Here is a 12,436-nt window from a genome sequence, read left to right as displayed (position 1 = left end):
CCTCTGCACTGAGCTGTCTTCTCTTTCACACAGGTTCAAACCCATTATGTGTACGACGAGCATGTCCTCCTGCACATGCATGTTTGCAATCAATCATTCATGCTTTTATTTGTGGGGTTTGTCCGAACACGCGTGACACAGATGGATGAAATCAAAATGAAAAACTGCAAGAAACAACAGATGGTGGAACACGTGCTGGATACGAAGACAAAAGCTGGAGGAAGAGGAGATCAGAGACGTGGGAGGATAAAAGGATGAACGGCAACAACTGAAAGGAGAAGGGACAGTGCACTTTGATCAAGAAAAATGTTGTTTAACCTGTGAATGAGCCCGAGAGTAGTGGTCTTTACCTTAATTTGCGTGTTTATCGATTTAGTTTTCAACTTTAATTTATCGTCCATTTCACAAGCGTCCTACTCAGCCTATTTTACGCTCCAAAGGGTTTCTCCACTTCAAGGCTTCCTCTACCTCTCGAGTGTCATTCACCAAGAATCTGCCAATACCAACCAATCTCTCCCTCTTATTCTATCACTTTGCTCACATCAATCCTTCCTGGGCCCGCTCTATCTCTCGGTTTCCCTACATCTCCCGCTGTCTCTGTTCCCAAAGCCCTTACATGAGCAATAGTGATCCCATCAGACACTGGGCCACAGAGGAGAAGAGACACACAGAGAAGAGAAAGGCAGTGTATGTTCCCTAAGCTCGCCCATGATTGATAGTGATCCTGTCTGATGGCTGTGTATAGACTCAGCACTCAGTGAGACATTACCCTCTGACCCAGCTATTGATTCTCTGCCCCAAACACACAACACTAGTCATGACCCTGCCCGTGCAAAAACCACACACACACACACACACACACACACACACACACACACACACACACACACACACACACACACACACACACACACACACACACTAACTCACTCCTCTGTGAGTACAGTTCCTACAGATTGATAGTATCGCGGTGTCCTGTGAAACTTGATCAATCTGCTGCATTACAATCATTCTCCCTGCCCACTTCCTGCCCGAGTCACATGGCACCCGTGTCCCGCTGACTGATGTGTTTGGGTCAGGGTCTGGAGGCTTGAATATCAGGGCTGCAGGGAAAAGAGCTCCGGAGCTGGGATCAACCATTCTCAACAACAACAACATTACTCAGATCCCTCTCTTGAGCCACATTAAACAGAGACCATGGGCGAGAAACAATGCTTTCAGGACCAAAGTGCAATGTGGAAAGAGAAGTAGGGCCATCTATCACGCAGACGTGGGTCAGATGTACTTTTCGCTAATAATTCTCCATCTGCTTGCACTCGTTTTAACCGACTTGACCCGCGCTGTAGGTGGGAGCGACTATATAAGCTACTAAAGGAACTTATTTAAAACTCACTTTCCTTTTTGTTTGCACTGCCAACTGGCTAAGAGAACTGGGAAAAAATCATCTATCGAGTACTTCAAACAGGGTAAAACAAAAGCTTTGAATGATTTGCAACCGTTATTTGACCCATGTCCGATATCAAGAGACAAGTTAAACACGGAGAGGATATTTTGGCCATTGTGAGTCCAAGGAGGCGAAGCCAGAAAGAAAAGCGAGACAGAGAGGAGTGCCAACTGAGCTCCAGCCTAATGGGCTTCCAAGACAAAACCACAGCTGGCTTTCAACATTAGTCTCCATGACGACAGAAGAAGCCCTAGCTATGCGGCTATTGTAACAAAAAAAAGGGGGCTACAGGGGTTCATTGCTTTGTGCAAAAACCCATCTATCCCCTTTATCCACCATCTCCCCTCTGTCTCTCTAATGGCTAATTAAGTACCACTTATTACCATTACACATGATCACAAATCATCAGCTATTACTGTGGCAAATTCAGTGTCACAGCGTTTTCAGGAGTAGATGTCTGTCTCAGCGCGGCTGCAAAGGAACAAAGATTAAGGCTAAAAGCAGACAGGGACGCAGGGGTGTGTTACTAACGGCTACAGGCAAAATGTGGATAGGTCATTTAATGTACTACCAGCAACACTTCATGTGGATACTATGGGGGACAGCCAAAGGTGAAATTAGGAACGGTTATTTTTGTCTTAAATGTACTCTGTTTCAGTGCAAAATAAAAAGAAGCATTATTCTGATATTATGTTAAGTTGTACTTTAAATTCATCCCTCAGACTTTTTCATTTGCTTAGAAAGTGTTGAAAACCCACTACTACACGAAGGGCAGAAACAGAGCACTTGGGTTTTCAGGGCAAATAGAAGAGCTGTTAGTCTCAGGGCACGGCAGAAGGATAACCACACACACTCAAATGCACACACACAAAAAGAGCAGCGAGATGTATAGCAGACTTGGTAGGAACAAGCAGACATCAGCATGAAGTCTTTAAGTGTTTAAATGCGTCTGGGTATTCTTGTCAGACTGAAGATGACATTGAGCTCGAACACTTCGAGCATTATGGATGTTCTATTAATGCACTGTGACGTGGAGAATTAAATAAATGTATTCGCATATACCCGGTCACGAAGGCCTGAAATTAAAGCATGCAGATTGAGACACAATGCTAATCTAAGCGATAAGTGCTCAATTACCCATTTAGGAAAATAATTCTGCTGCGTGGAATCAATGGAGTAAAACAATGAGGATAAAAAAAAAAGGCCTGCACTCAAAAAGAAACCCAACGATGTTCAGCCTCACTTCATCTGGAGAGTTTTCTATTTTTATTCTTTATCAAAGCAGAACATAAAAGAAAATCACAGCACAGATGTTTCAGTGCAAAGACCTTCCACAGCGTGCAGGCCAGAGTGATAACAGAAACAAAAAGATTTTGTTTTGAGATGAATGAGCTAAAAATCTATCGATGCCAGATTTTAACACAATAGGCTTACAAACGACTTATGGTGATGCGCTCGGATTGGAAACTACAACTTTGGGATGTGCAGTGTTTCGCTAAAAAGATGTGTGTGTTTGCGGGGGGCTTCTACAGATGCAACCGTATGAAGCTTTGCCTCGATATCCTCCATTACGCCTCCTAACCGGGCCAGAGAAATGTTACCAGAGCCAGCCAACACAGGGCACTGACTCGGCCCCGGTGCATGATATCCCCCTCGCAGCGTAAATTACCAGTCAGAAACTTAAACTCTGCAAAGCCTGTGAAAGTCGATACAAACAATAATGAAAACGCAGCAGGACAATGATGGAAAGAGAAGCAACAGAACGTAGTTAGCTTGAAGCCAGATGACAACAGGACACCTGCTGGATCCCTGCATGGCAATTAAAATGTTAGTAAATAAAGTGTAGTTTGAGGAAACCTGCGAGTGTACGATTACACACATTAAGCTTTAAATCCTGTTGATTCTACAAGCTTGTGGATCCGTGTTTGTGTTTGTGGGTGTCAGTATTTCATGATGTGGCCGACTCTCTCCACTGAACATAAGCAGACTGTCAGTCTATCAGTGGAACATCCCTCTCCCATTTCCCTCCCCTCTGTCTCTGTCTCCCCCACTATCACTCCCTCTGCCCTACTCTCCTCCTCTGTCTCTCCATCCTTATCAGTGTCCTTCCATCCGTCTCGCGTTCAATTTTTCATTTCAGGTTCAATCTTTTTGACGTCCTCACACACCTCGCCCTCCCTTTCTGTCTTCCTCTACTGGCCTGTCAATCTGTCGTCCCCGCCCTCTCTCCCTCTCTCCCTCTCTCTCACATGAAGCCAATATGCCTATATGTGGCTGCGACCTGTCAATCATCATAAGGCAGTCAGCAAAATGTGCATTCATGTGGACCTGGTGGATGTGAGCTTGTGTTTAGGGAAGAGAAAGGAAATGTTCCCGCAACCAGAATTCTCAGGTGTTTGAAACAAAGTCCCTTTTTACAAGTTACTTACACTCACAATGCAAGAACTTTGCCTCCACATCCCAAGCAGTTCTTTGAATTTGTCCAAATGAAATAAATCAGTGGAGGGTGACAAACCACCTCTTACAAAGTGTATCATGACTCAAACAAAGCAATTCCACTATTCCAAAAAAAAATGTTTCCACCCATCTGTGTGGGTGTTCAGCTCAGTGCGCTGTTGCAGCTTCACCGTGACTTACTGCTTTAATTTAAGAGGTATTCCACATAGACCTTCTTTATTTTTTATTATTCCAGCAAAGACTACAGTAGTTAATTTTGCCCTGTACCTCCCACCCACCAACCAATAAAATAAAGTTAACAATTTCCTAAGCAAAATATAAAACGCTGTGATGTCTTTCCGTCTGCACTTTCTTTTGATGAGGTTTGACTTCCTGTAGGTTTTTTATTTCATCCCAACTATTGAACTCCTCATCTGTTTATTTCAAAACAAGCTTCTGCTGCTACTCGGAGCGTAAAAGACACTTTATGTGTGCCTAGGGGTATCGCTCAAGAAAGAACAGGAAATTAAAAAGGTATCAGCTGAATCACTTTTGTGTTTTTATGAAAGCAAAATGGAGAGTAGCAAAGTAAGCATTAATTCATTTATTTATAGAAACTGCAGTTTATTACTTTAAACAACTCTCTCACAGTGAGTGACATGCATCAGCGGAACATAAAGCCGACGGCCTCGCGGGTCCATTTAAGATCTGACATTCTATGCGCGACATTAGGGATTATGGATTTGTAGGTATCTTTTCGGCGAATGTTATGAAAAGTGTTGTATTTATTTGTACTTGGGCGTTTATTCAAAGGGAACAAAGCAGTGGGATGTGTATATGAGCTCTCATAAAGTCAGCCCACGTCCCAGTGCAACATCTCGGCCATATAAGCAATGCCTGCTCTGCTTTGCTGCTGGAATATGAAATATGCATGGACCATAAAGAGCATATGGACCATCCATCTCAATATCCGCTACACCAGACCATCAAAAAAGATCATTAAACCTAACACACACAGGCTGACTCGCACACACACGTACACACAAAATGGCACATAAACATGCACTCCCACGTCGTGCATAATGGTTTATCAGTTTCAGTGCCAACTTTCTGCTGACAGAGCACACCTAGTTACAGGCAAAGGCATGCACACACTTAAAGTGACACACACGCAAACACACATTAAGGAAAGAGAAGGGATCCAGCCGTTGTGTAGAATTGTCACATTTCTAGTCTTAATCTAAATACATTACAATCAGCTGTCGAATAATAACAGTAGACAGAGAAACATTAACACATGTCTTTGTTCCGCTCTTTATCTAACACACACGCGCGCAAACACATGTGCCACCCCTCTAAGCTGTCACTCTATATTTTCTTTACCATGGCCCCCGTCAGGCTCTGTCACTATCAGGCGCTCCGGCCCTCCACTGCCGGGAATAAAGATTTAATATGGAACTCACAAGGAGAGTGAAGAGAGAGAGAGAGAGACTCAAAGTCACAGTGACAGTAAATCTGAAAAAGGCCAACTCATGGCTAACAAATGCACAGATTCAGAGCGAAGTCAGGGAACCTGTTAACAGAGAACAAAGCAGGGAGGGATGATGGGATGGACAACACGTGAAGGTGAGGGAGGAAGAAGAAAAACAGAAGGACTCAGGAAGAGAGTCAATTCTCATTCACTCACATTGTACAAAAGTGACAACTTATAACACAGACTTCAGCTGGGTGAGGCATCTGTCCTTCTTCATCTCTTCCCTCCATTCCTCACCCTTTCCCTCCTCTCACATCTCTCTAATCTCTTTCTAACTACACCATGTGTCAGCGAGGAGTCTGACACTAAGTCAGCGTCATATTCTATCATCCATGCAGACGGAGACAGGAGCAAACAGGACAGCTACAAGACGGGCTTCTTCTTTATCTGATCTCCTTACTCCTTCAGCCCTTCTTTCTTCATCCCGCCATCCCATTTCCCCCGAAAAACGTTGTCAGCCCAGGTGCAGCAAACATCAATCTGCTAATGGGCGCTGCTCTCTTATTAGTTCTCACTGTGGCCTGAAAAGCCCATTCAGGTTGGTGAAAAGCTCTCATATTTTTGCAACAATGAGGATAGAATGAGAGTTGGAGCAAATGTGCAGCATGTGTGTACTTTCCAAGATGTTATAACTGCCACCTTGTTTTCACCTTCACAGCAGAGGGCGGAAGTTGGAGGAATCCAATTTTGGTTGCCACCTTCTGTACTTGCAGGTGTTATAATTTACGTATTTCTGTTATGTGTCTCCACAGACATTTTCCATTTCCGATACACAGGCTGCCTGTATAATTTGACAACTGTAAACGTTTATGTTTATTTTTTCCATCAATTTGCCATGGTTTTTATTACTCCGGTATCCATGAGCCCCGACTGCTGTTGCTATGGAGAAAAAGCCAGTTGGAGGCATGTTCTGTAAATGATTGATTGTTGCAAAAAAGACTGCAGCACAGTAGACATTATCTAAAGTAGAGTGTTGACTGCATGGAGGTGTGTTTAGACAGAGAGCAGAGTACATTTTTGCCTCGTGTAATTCCTGTGTAATTAACTTTTGGATTGTTGGGGTTATTTACCCAAAACAGCATTAAAACCAACTGTAAAATATGCATTGCATTTCTGTCTGAACTCGCATTGATCATGAGCTTTCTCATTAGAAAAAATCGCACAACTTGATTTTACACCAAAATATTGGATTTTGAAAGTAGTAACTCATTTTCTCGCTTTTATGAATAACTATGTTTTTACCAAGCAGCAACCTTCATTTCTCAAACCAAGATATTGATGATGATTCACAAACGAACGGTAGACGTCACTGTGACTATATCCAATTCATATAGACTATAGTTTGACTAGATATGTTCATACTTTGTAGCTCATCTTTTAAACTGATGATTTAACCACAATAGTTTCAAGCCCACCCAAGCTGCTAGTCACCAAACATTTCCTATGCTCAAAATGAACAGGACTTTTACCTCTGGAAACCTGGATGCTTAAAATATCTCCTCCTTCTACTCCATTTCTCATTCAACCACCTTCTTCCTGTGGGATACTACACCCTCCAGTATTCTCCATTCTAGCTGCCATGTGCTGGATACGGCTCAACATTTGAAAGCTCAGGGAGTGTCATTGGTATATGGCTGCTTCCTGGTTTGAGATTTAAAAATATCTCTTTTGAACCCAGATGTGCCACCTGCTCACCTCAGCTGCTGTGGAGCTCCTTTGACAGGCTGACTCCCTGCCTTGTTAACGGCACTTTCATTCAGCCAATTTCAGGAATTTGAAAAGATGCTGTCATGTCTTGGGAGGCATTTGTTATGCCTTTATGAATGGTGGCAGTGTGTATGTGCAGCTGGCTAAGGATTGATGCTGTATAAGTTGATGAGTTAAGTCATTTTACACCTCAAAAGATGTGTGTAAAAAAAACACAAACAGGCTCTGCTGACATTACAAACAACACACCAGACCGATTAATCAACAGTGTTTGTGTGTTTTTTGTCCCCTCTGGCAAGGACTTTCTCTCACTCACTGTCATTACTCACCTTCAAACACTTTTGAGTGTTTTCTGACTCTGTTCGACATCCCCTGTTCCTCTTAGCTCCCTCTCTCTCTGCCAGTCTCTCCACTGTGGTGTAAAGTCATAATCCTTTCCTTTCTCTCCTGTCGTTTACTTCCCTCTCTATCTTAGTAATTATCTCTCCGCCCTGTCCCCTCGTCGCACCCCCTGTCATCCATCTATCTGCCTCTATGTAAAATATCTCCATCTGCTTTCACTTTAATACTTTTCCATTCCCTGCCTTCCCTTATCTCACTGGACTGACCCGTTCATCTCTCCCCTCTTTCCCTCCATCCTTCTATCTCATCCTCCTCCCGCCTGCCTGCCTCCATCTTTCCATCCCTCCTCCCGGTCACGAGCTGATTGAAATTCAAACCCGAGCTTTATTGTCGGTCCGTGCGGTCGGCGATTTGCTTAGCACACGTTCCTGTGCGAGGCCGTGGAGGTTGTGAGCAATCTGGTTTTGGGTGTTCAGTGAGAAGATAAAGCAACATCAGAGGCAGCAGCCTCCGACTCCACCATCCATTACTTTGCTGTAATGTTTATCATTGCCACTGAGCTAGAAGCAGCAGCAGCAGCTCGGAACTTAGTTTTTCTCTCAGTTAACTCGCTCTAAATGGTCCAACACACCTGCATTTAGCTCTTCTAATCGTGCAATCAGTATTCCTTCCTCTTTCCCTCTGCGACCTCTATTTATTCTCCTCTATTTGTCCCATCTATCCGGTCTTTCTCACACATCCTGCTCCGACGTGTCCAGGCCATCATTTCCTCTATTTTCCTAGTCAGAGCCACAGCAGAGTGAATCAGACAAAGTGAGGAGAGAATATGATGCTCAACATTTGGATGGAAAGGTGTACATTGATGTAACATCAATATTGGTATATACAATTCAATATTGTCTGCAATATGGTTGTCATCAAGACTTTCCTGGTTATAAGGGCTGCATTACAGTATAGGAACTGAGGTTGTATGAATATATATAGATGGATTCTCAATTGAATTTCCAGAAAACATAATATACTTTGACTAGCAGTGCTATTCTGATATAGATTTGCATATCCCATTATTATACCGTGGGCTGCAATGATTGCCTGTCCATCAATAAGTCCACCAGAAAAAATCAGTCTGCACCAACTATATTCATATTTCAAGCAATGTGTATATTGAATATTTGAGGGTTTAATGACTGACAAAGGGACAAAACAAGACATCTGATTGTAGCTTTGATCACACTGTAATATTGAAGCAAATGAAAATACAGCAAAATGACCTGCTAACAAATAAATGATAGGCAGATGGTGTGTATGAGTGTGTATAAGTGTGTGGGTGTTGGGCAGGTAATAGAAAGGGATGTTTGTTTGCCAATACGTGTGAGCAGCAGACAGGTTACATACATATTTGCAGGTGTCACATCTGCTCCTGCAGGCGGATTTCTCCTCATGTGATTGCTTAAAAGTCTGTGTGTGTGTGTGTGTGTGTGTGTGTGTGTGTGTGTGTGTGTGTGTGTGTGTGTGTGTGTGTGTGTGTGTGTGTGTGTGTGTGTGTGTGTGTGTGTGTGTGTGTGTGTGTGTGTGTGTGTGTGTGTGTCAGTTAATGTTTCTACATGGATGTGTCTGGCGCGTGTGTGTGTGTTATCTGTGTGTGCATGGGACAGCAGTTTCAAAGATGGCAGCGTGAGCTTTTGTTCTGTCTCTTCAATCAAAGTGCTTCCCTACAGCTCGGCCTGGCAGACAAAACCAAAGTCAGCCAACACCGGCTCTGAGCTCGGATCAGCCGGAGAGAGAGAAAGAGAGAGAGACAGAGAGAGAGAGGGCGAGGTGAGAGAGGGAGAGAAAGACAGAGAGTGAGACCTATGGGTGAGAGGCCATGAGGTCTGTTTCTGTCTCTGGTGCAATGTGATGAAACCGGCAGGCAGCCAATCAAACATGACGATGAGCCAAACAGGGAATAACCTGCAGGTCAGCTAACACACACTCTCACAAACGCACACACACACACTCAATCATGCGCATGTGCTTGTTAGAATGGCAGCATTGTTCACCGAGGTCTAAGAACACTTTTTCTTGATATCAAGTGTTGCATGTAGAATGTAATTGGATGAGATGTAATTGGTTGTGGTCGCCTGATTTGAATAGCAAATGCTGGCTTTGCATAAACACACAAATTAAATCCTTGTTTATGTTGTGTGTCTGCATGTGCCCATGCCACTGCGCGCTGTTGTTGTAACTGTTGGTGTGCTGATTGCAAAAACAAACCCTCAGCTAAGAAAGGCTGCTGGTGAAATTGGAAATTATAAAAAAAAGGAGGAAGAATGAGTGACGTGTGAGCGAGACAAGGAGGGAGGAAGTGAGGGTGGTCAGGGATGGAGAAAGAGACAGAGTGAGAGGCCAAAGAGGTCAGGGAGAAAATAAGGGGGGGGGGGGTAGGCTGTACTGGTCTCTAGCGGCATATAGCTTCAAGCTTGGCTAATGTGCTCTGAGTGTGTGTGTGTCTGTGTGTGTGTGTGTGTGTGTGGGCCTGACCCTTTGTCTGAGCCAATGCTCCGTTACAGTGAGTCATATGAGCTGTAACTAGGAACAGATTGCTGTTTTTATATGAAGCAGGCATTTGTGTTTGTGTTATACTACCCTGGTGACTCTAAAGGTTTTCCTCATGCCCCTTAATGCAGCAGCACACGGTCTGAAACACACACACACACACACACACACACACACACACACACACACACACACACGTTGTGTTATGAGAGACTAAATGAGACAAAGAAACTTCAGCAGTGTAAGAAACACACAGATACACTTTGGACCACCCACTGAGTATGAATGTGTAGTGTCAGNAGTCAGCTTGACTTGCTGTGGGGCCTTTTTTAGGCCCAAACTTAGCCACCTTTAGGCTTAGCCGGGTGACGTGGAAGTTCATGGTGCGTGCTGTAGTTCCTTTATAGGCCTCAACATTAAGCCGACTTTAGCTTAGCGGTGGTGACGTGAAGTCATGCTGACCTTAGGCTGTCGTCCTTTATAGCCCAACGTTAGCCCGAGCCTTTAGTTACGTGGTGACTGTTGAACGTCATCGGTGACCTGTGCGTAGTCCTTATAGCCAAGGTTTAGCCCTTTTTACTTCAAAAGTCATAAAGTGGTTTAAATATGTGGAAGCCATTTATCCTTGCTAACTTAAACGTGTAAGTATTCATTAAACGTGTGTTTGTGACACAGAGGGCTGTATTTTTCTTGCAATCAATTAAAAATCACAGCGGTCCCAGTATTTGGTACCAGGGGGATGCCGTGCCTTTCAGCGGTCCAACACAGAAATACAACATTCTCAGCATCCAATAAAAGAACTTTCATTCACTGACCTTTTTGGGGGTTGACGGAGCGCGGCGCCAGCTGCCAGGGGTGTCTGGGCTCTTGTTGAAAGATGTCGCGTTGGTGCGCTCCGCCTTCTCCAGCCCAGCACCCGGATGATTTCCCCTCGTAGCCAACGCCGCCGCCGATGTGCAGCGCCGTGGCCTCGCCTTTTATCGCTTCTGAAGCTTCCAGACGCGGCACTTCTGCCCACGTGCGTAGTAAACCATCGCCTTTTCACACACTGACACACACACACAACATGTCTATTAGGCAGTAGCAGAAAAACAGCCAGAAGCTAACAGACAAGTAAGAAAAAGGGACGTTGGAAAAAGCGTAAAAAAATTGACGAATACGGATTTTTTTTTATTTATTTTAAATTGGAGAATCTGTATTGCCGGAGATTATTATTTACATTTAATAAATAAATAACAAATTAAACTTCATAATTGAGGGGCTGGAAAAACACATTATTAATCAATAAAAATAAATAATAGTTTAATTAACATAATAAAAACAATATACATACAAAAATATTAAAATAATTTCATTTCATAGATGCAATTTAAAGAAAAGGAAACATAGGCGAGCGCGGTCGTGGCGCCGTGGAAATCCTCTTAATAACAACAAACAACCAAATGGAGTGTTTACTCACGTCTTCGTGGCCCGTACATGCAGGCGAGGTGCCCCAGGCGGGTGTGTTTCCGTTTGGTTGGGTCCCTGAGCGTCGAGTGGTTGGCTTTATAGTGCAGCAGCAGCAGCCCTTACAGACACAAAAACACAACATTAGATATTCAACGTTAATCCTCAGGGACGTCATCGATTACTATCTGATCAGCCCAGAGACACAGTTTCACATATTTACAAACTTCCCAGAAAACCTGAGGCCTTCACTAACGGCTGAGTTGTTCTTAAAGATCGGTTTTGAGGCTAACAACATTACTTTTTTAGGCTGGCTGTGTACCCAGCAAGTCTTTTAACTGTATTTTAAGGCACCTACTGTATTACAATGTCGTTCTTTAACACTATGTCGCTATTTCTCGTTTTATGCATTGTTTTTATGAATGGTATTGTTTCTATTGTATTGTGTTGTCTTCTTCTTAAAGTGGAGCCATATCGCCTAAATTGCACTTTTGTACGTCTTTTACTTTACGATTAAGATACGGCGTTCCCCGGTGTTCCAGCGGGGAACTCACCAAGTTGTCAATAAAATACAACCCTCTTCTCTTTTACCTCTGTTTACTCAAATCTTTTTAAAAGGCGGGGCGCTTACAACGAGCGGGCATTACAGATTCCCATCCGGACCCCGACGTCAAGGCCCAGAATACTGGGCGGCTGACGCCTCCGGCGCTATCAGAGGTCATTTGGGGTTGGGGCCGACGGCCCGGCCATTGCGTGAGATCCTTCAATGCAGTGCGCAATTGTCCTCAAACATTCCTCAACGGTGGGGCGGGAGCTCAACCTTTTTGAGGCACGTGACGCTCGTCCGACTTCCCGTGCTTGCTGCACGTTACCCAGTCACAAAAGCTAAAACATATTTACATACCTTTATTCACTTATAATATTATTATATAATGCTGATCAGGGACGTTGCCACAGGTACGGGCTATTGTTGCCCGGGCAACGGCCCG

General features: G+C 43.9%; 1 protein-coding gene across 1 annotated transcript in view; it reads right to left on the bottom strand.

Annotated features, from left to right (window-relative positions):
* The window catches only part of efna3b (ephrin-A3b), a 28,448-nt gene extending 16,279 nt beyond the window's left edge, over positions 1–12,169 (bottom strand). Inside the window, exons 1-4 of the mRNA XM_010790599.1 lie at positions 12,079–12,169; positions 11,461–11,568; positions 10,817–11,011; positions 1,025–1,103 (exon numbers count right to left, since the gene is read on the bottom strand). Coding sequence (XP_010788901.1) covers positions 1,025–1,103; positions 10,817–11,011; positions 11,461–11,568; positions 12,079–12,169 — 473 coding nt within the window. The remainder of the gene's footprint in view (positions 1–1,024; positions 1,104–10,816; positions 11,012–11,460; positions 11,569–12,078) is intronic.
* Positions 12,170–12,436: the final 267 nt, after the last annotated feature.

The sequence above is a fragment of the Notothenia coriiceps genome, unplaced genomic scaffold (genome assembly GCF_000735185.1).
Source record: "Notothenia coriiceps isolate Sejong01 unplaced genomic scaffold, NC01 NC01_scaffold00034470, whole genome shotgun sequence".
NCBI classification, from domain to species: Eukaryota; Metazoa; Chordata; class Actinopteri; order Perciformes; family Nototheniidae; genus Notothenia; species Notothenia coriiceps.
This window is presented reverse-complemented; position numbering and strand designations above follow the sequence as displayed.